The 6,312-nt window shown below is 49.7% G+C and overlaps 1 protein-coding gene and 1 long non-coding RNA gene across 3 annotated transcripts; both read right to left on the bottom strand.

The window, feature by feature from the left end:
* Nucleotides 1-1,176: 1,176 nt before the first annotated feature.
* On the bottom strand, nt 1,177-4,708 carry cunh5orf63 (chromosome unknown C5orf63 homolog). 2 transcript variants are annotated; one of them, XM_046041832.1, is made up of 4 exons: nt 4,398-4,708; nt 2,694-2,788; nt 2,084-2,140; nt 1,177-1,387 (listed from the first exon to the last, which is right to left on the bottom strand). In XM_046041832.1, exons 2-4 carry the CDS (start codon nt 2,781-2,783, stop codon nt 1,229-1,231), a joined length of 306 nt encoding a protein of 101 aa, XP_045897788.1. In that variant the 5' UTR covers nt 2,784-2,788; nt 4,398-4,708; the 3' UTR covers nt 1,177-1,228. The 2 variants fall into 2 exon arrangements, with proteins under 2 accessions (XP_045897788.1, XP_045897787.1); XM_046041831.1 differs by having other exon boundaries at nt 1,177-1,399; nt 4,398-4,698.
* Nucleotides 4,709-5,275: 567 nt separating this feature from the next.
* Nucleotides 5,276-6,200, bottom strand: LOC123965264. The gene is made up of 2 exons (XR_006823664.1): nt 6,129-6,200; nt 5,276-6,094 (listed from the first exon to the last, which is right to left on the bottom strand). It is a non-coding gene; the product is annotated as an uncharacterized LOC123965264 (long non-coding RNA).
* Nucleotides 6,201-6,312: the final 112 nt, after the last annotated feature.

Below are 6,312 nucleotides of genomic sequence, written 5' to 3' on the forward strand. Positions count from 1 at the left end.
GTCGTTACGCGTGTAAAGGTTCAAGCTAAATGGAACACTTCAGTTTGTGGTTGTTGTTACGCGTGTAAAGGTTCAAGCTAAATGGTATCTGACCTGTTGCTCAGTTGCTGCTGCAGGTTGCTGATCTTCTTCTTCGCTCTCTGCAGAGCAAACTGAACTTCTTCAACTCGGCTGCTGGACGCCATCAACACACGTTCACCTGACTGAAAACACACCTGACCGTCTCCATGACAACCAGCACACACACACACACTACACCGCACCACAGCACTTCCAGGTCACACAGGTGGAGGAGGGCTGTGATTGGCCGACATCCAGAGACTCTGAACAAGGAGCAGTTTAAAAATTGATGAGCTCACAGCATCAGCTGACTCAGGTGAGCCAGGTGAGTCAGGTGAGTCAGGTTTCAGGTTGTTTTTCTTTGTCATTGACCAGCAGCAGAACTGATTTTTTTTTTTTCCATTTCAGTAAATGTCTAGATTATTTATTGATTATGTGTCGGTTATAATCAGAGATATGAAAAGTTTCACACAAATTAAACTTCATTACTTCAGTTCGTTATCGTAATTATTCTCAATTTGTGTTTCATTCCATCTTCATATTTTGTCTGGTTATTTTATATTAATTAACAATATAAAATATTCATATTCGAGTGATTTATGTGCAGTGGAACTTCTCTCTGTGCAGTTTGATCCAAGTTCTGACATTTTTCTGTTTCACTGCACCAAACTACATTTTTTAAACATGAAATCATTTGAGCTAATGATTTGATTGGTTTTCAAGGTTTTGAGGCTCGTTTTTTCTTCACATCACAGTGACATCACTAATTATCCTCTAACCTGATTGGCAGAGAGTAACCTTGGCACCACCCTCTCTGTTGACGCATTAATGCTGCGTTCAAGACTGCTCGGAACTCGGAAATATTCGTCCTCTGACCTCAAAGCGTTCCAGGTGCATGATGGTTCATGACGCAGAAAGTGAACTACAAACATGACTGACGGTGACGTCTGTCAGATGGTTTCTCAGAGACTTCAGGTGTCGTTCATGGTGCTTTTTCTAGTTGGAGGTGGGAAATTTACGAGTTCGGTGTTGCCTTGAACGCAGCATCAGACCCTGACTTCACACCCTGTTCTGATTGGCTCGTTGACCCTCCGCAGTAACCACAGAAGAAGAAGCAGCTGTACACACACATTTATTGATTGTTAAACAGGTTAAATTAATCAGATCGTCATGGTTTCTGTGTCTCAGCGTCCTGCAGCAGTTTGTCCAGCAGGACCACGTCCACTCGATGTTTCATCACAAACTGTCCGTTCAGGTGGAAGACAGGTATGTCCCACCTGTACCTGTCCGCCCAGTGTCTGTTCTCGGGAAGACTGATGTCCACCTGCTGCAACACAAACTGACAGAGACACACAGTCAGAGCGAGACACGTCTCCGATCAAAGTACAACCCTGAATCTTCTCTCTGCGTTCCTTCAACATGAAGTTCTTCCAGAACGTTCTGCAGAAATGAAGGAACTCGATGACCCGGGCCCGGATTTATCAAGCTTCTCAGAATTAGATTTTCAGAAACGCCGGTTGCAGTTCTGACGTGTGGACAGTAAAACCGGGGCTTTTGCCTCACGACATCAGAGTGTGCGCCGTTATCCGCTGTGTTTGATGTCAGATTGGGCGCCACTTCCCCTTTATTAGGCTCCGATTGGCCGACGTGGCTTTACGGTTGGCGTAAGTGATCGTCCACCTCCGTGGTTAGAACATCGTCAGACTGACCGTTTGCTTTACGAGGGAAACTGAAACTGCTCGTCTTGTTCAGACCTTCTCAGTTCAGTCAACAATACGAAGTTCAACAACACGTAACGTTAGACTATGAAAGCGTTCTTATAATCCGTGTGCTAGCTTACTCTGCAAAAACCTCGTTGATAAAACCCTAAAACGACAGATTCTCAGCTTTAAGACTTGAGTTTGGAAGTCGGAGTAAATTTCATGAATTACTCTGAGAAGCCTGATAAACGGCAGGACGACCGTGCTGAGCAGCAGGTGGCGCTCAGGAAACATTGAAGAAGAGCGTGAACACGTGAGCTCACCCGGTGTCGGAACGGGTCCAGCACATCTTTAGCTTCGTCACACAGAGGACACGGATCCTGCAGAGAACACGTCAGTACTTCATGTTAGTACACTGATCATACTCACAGGAAGTACTTCAGTAACAGAAGTTTAACAGCTGTTTCTATCTTTACTTTATTCATTAAAGTGGAATCATTACATCACATTTATTCATTTAGCTGACGCTTTTATCCAAAGCGACATGTCAGAGGTCAGAGGTCGCACGCCTCTGGAGCAACGAGGGGTTAAAGTGTCTTGTTCAGGGACACATTGGTGGATTGAACCCGGGTCTCTAACACCAAGGGCCTGTGTCTTATCCACTGCGCCAGAATCAGTGGAAAGTTCACATTTTTCTGGCTGACCTGGTTCCTAAATAGCAGCTAAGCTGAAGCTGCTGAGTCGGGACAGTCTGCAGGGCTGCACAGGGACGGGGCCCAGACCTGGTTCTCAAAACCCTAAAATCAGTCCTTAAACATTGTGACTCCAGAGGAGGAGTCATGTGACCACTGGTCACACACTGGTACACAGATTGTCAGCGAAAAGGACGACCCCGGGCCCCGGAGTCAGGGTCCGGGTGAGGTTTGCGGTTACCTTGGTGAACAGAGTGAGAGTCGGTAAAGAGTCGGCAGAAAAGAGTCTGCAGAGCTGCAGAGCTGCAGGACGACTCTTCAGGAAAAACATTTGATCTGAGAACACAGACACAAAGAAACTGTTACTGACCTCCACGGTCCAATCAGGACCATCCAGCTGCCAGCCGACCAATCACAGAGCAGGAGGACGACAACAATGGAATACGAGCTGAACATCAGAAATGGGACGCCTCCCTCTGAAGCTACGCAGATTCTGATGAGTGTTGGCCTGCGGCGGCGGGGCCTGCGGCGGCGGGGCCCGCTGACGATTTGTTTTCTCTTTAAATGTGAGAACGATAAATGGACAGAACGGACGATTGGAGCTGCAACAGACGAACAGCTGAGCTCAGATCCACAACACGCTGCCTGAAGTTCTGCAAACTCTGATTTTTTATATTTTACTCTATATTATCTATATTTCATATTAATATTAATGTCTGAGGTCTCAGAGCCTGGCCTGAGGTCCCGGGGTCTGAGGTCTCAGAGCCTGGCCTGAGGTCTCGGGGTCTGAGGTCCCGGGGCCTGAGGTCTCAGAGCCTGGCCTGAGGTCCCGGGGCCTGAGGTCCCGGGGCCTGAGGTCTCAGAGCCTGGCCTGAGGTCCCGGGGCCTGAGGTCTCAGAGCCTGGCCTGAGGTCTCGGGGTCTGAGGTCCCGGGGCCTGAGGTCTCGGGGCCTGGCCTGAGGTCTCGGGGCCTGAGGTCTCAGAGCCTGAGGTCTCGGGGCCTGGTCTGAGGTCTCAGAGCCTGGCCTGAGGTCTCGGGGTCTGAGGTCCCGGGGCCTGAGGTCTCGGGGCCTGGCCTGAGGTCTCGGGGCCTGGCCTGAGGTCTCGGGGCCTGAGGTCTCAGAGCCTGAGGTCTCGGGGCCTGGTCTGAGGTCTCGGGGCCTGGCCTGAGGTCTCGGGGCCTGGTCTGAGGTCTCAGAGCCTGGCCTGAGGTCTCGGAGCCTGGTCTGAGGTCTCAGAGCCTGGCCTGAGGTCTCGGGGCCTGGCCTGAGGTCTCAGAGCCTGGCCTGAGGTCTCGGGGCCTGGCCTGAGGTCTCAGAGCCTGGCCTGAGGTCTCGGGGCCTGGCCTGAGGTCTCAGAGCCTGGCCTGAGGTCTCAGGGTCTCAAACTACAACCATTTGTTAAATCCATTTCCTGTTTACTGTATTTAACTAGTTGAACAGTTTGTGGCGTGCAGCTCCTTGGCTCCGCCCCCGAGCTGTGATTGGACAGTTGCTGGACAACACGGAAACACTTTAATGTGACTGAAAACTTTTCAATCAGTATTTAAAGACAAACGATGGAAAAGTGTTGGTTTGTGAATGTAGAGGTTCATTCTGTCTATAAACAACTATTGTTTTATTTTATTTTATATGTTCTATATTTTAATACAGCCCCCCCCCCCTGTATCTGTGGACACTGAGCAGGACTCACTTTCACTTTCTCAGAGCAAATCTGATGTTTTTATCACAGCTGATGAAGAAAGAAATATCTGAATCTACAGATAAACACGCGCGCACGTGACTCCGCGCGTGTCCAGCGGGTTTCCCTGCAGTTTAAATCACTGTTAGCCTGTTAGCTCACCTGTTAGCTCACCTGTTAGCTCACCTGCTAGCAGAGCTAACAGGGTTACAGTAACTAACGGCACCGGTACCGGGTCTACAGACCCGAACCCGCAGTAACTCACCGTGTCCCGCTGAACCGGCCCGGTTCTGTCGCTGAAATCTTCTGGTCCCGGTGTTTAAACGAAAAGTTTCTGTTAAAGTTTGATGAAAGTTTGGAGCCGACGAGACGAACACCAGCTGCTTCTTCTTCTTCTGCTGTTAGACGGCGGCTGTGAGCAGCTTGTAGGCGCATTACCGCCCCCAACCAGAAGATGAAGTCCTCCTGCTGCAGCTCCTGAGTCCTCCTGGGGTCTGTGTTCAGATCCAGGACCGTATAAACCACATGCTTCTTCTGGCTTTCCGGCAGACTAGATGCCTTACGGCATATTGTGTGACGAAACACTCCACGACACGTGATGATGCACAAAATTGGAGTCACAACAGACTTCAATGCTATTTGTAAGAAATATATATTGATGAAAAAGGCTACTGGATTTTGGGGGGTCTGGGGTTCCTCCCCCAGATGGTTTTGAGCATTAAACTCTTAATTTCTTGCATTCTAGAGACATTTTCTGCACTAATTTATGGAGTAAATGAATTTTGATTCCCGTCATATAAATAAAGACGGGAATCAAAATTCATGTGGCCGGTGCTAATTCAGAATATACAAATATTACTGAATATAATACCGTAATCAGCAGCTTGTTGTTACTTTTTGGACAAGGCAGATCTGTTTCATTTTATTCATTCATTCCTGTTATGCAAGTTAACCTAAACATTTCTTGTTGCGAGCTAATTTGCAGAAAACGTTTAGCAAATGCTTTCAAAATGTCCCCAGCGTAAATGACACCTATGTTCACCACCGTACTTATTTAAAGATCAGAGGAGTTCACTGAACGCTCGGTAAAGATCTGCAGGTTCAGTTTTCTCTGAGTTCATCCGATCGAATAAAAATGAAACCTTTTCTTTATATTTTTTATTTTCACACTTTAACATTCAAACTGTGCAAATGAATCAAAATGACTGATGGATTCTGTCCACACTGAAAACCTTCAGCCACAGAGGAACTCACCAGACCGCCAGGACCTGGTCCCTACTGGTCTCTACTGGTCTCTAATCAGACCTGGACCATGAGCCATTCATCTGTTTTTAAAAGTTATTTCTTTACTTGAGTTTATTCAGATTTTCCTCAGGTCGTCCCCGATCTGTTAATCTGACGTCAGCCCTCAGGGGCCTCAGAGGCCCTCAGGGGCCACAGGTTCACCCTAACCCTAACTTTACTGACAGAAGAGACATTCTATAAAACTTTCCTCGAGGGGCCACTGCATCAAAGAAAAATGTAACTTTCTTCAGCAATAAAACTAAACTATAATCCACTCTGGGGTGGAACCACTCGTCTTTCCTCTCACTGACACCCGTCTCACCCGTCTCACCCGTCTCACCGCTGTGCTGAAGTAACCCTGATATAACGTCCCTCTAAATCCAACAGGTTACAAACTAGTTCTGACAGGCGTACCTGCAGCTGAGCGGCGGGCGTACCTGCAGCTGAGCGGCGGGCGTACCTGCAGCTGAGCGGCGGGCGTACCTGCAGCTGAGCGGCGGGCGTACCTGCAGCTGAGCGACGGGCGTACCTGCAGCTGAGCGACGGGCGTACGTGCAGCTGAGCGGCGGGCGTACGTGCAGCTGAGCGGCGGGCGTACCTGCAGCTGAGCGGCGGGCGTACCTGCAGCTGAGCGACAGCTGAGCGGCGGGCGTACCTGCAGCTGAGCGGCGGGCGTACCTGCAGCTGAGCGACAGCTGAGCGACGGGCGTACCTGCAGCTGAGCGGCGGGCGTACCTGCAGCTGAGCGACGGGCGTACCTGCAGCTGAGCGACAGCTGAGCGACAGGCGTACCTGCAGCTGAGCGACAGCTGAGCGGCGGGCGTACCTGCAGCTGAGCGACAGCTGAGCGGCGGGCGTACCTGCAGCTGAGCGGCGGGCGTACCTGCAGCTGAGCG

The sequence above is a fragment of the Micropterus dolomieu genome, unplaced genomic scaffold (assembly GCF_021292245.1).
Source record: "Micropterus dolomieu isolate WLL.071019.BEF.003 ecotype Adirondacks unplaced genomic scaffold, ASM2129224v1 contig_8977, whole genome shotgun sequence".
Classification (NCBI taxonomy): domain Eukaryota; kingdom Metazoa; phylum Chordata; class Actinopteri; order Centrarchiformes; family Centrarchidae; genus Micropterus; species Micropterus dolomieu.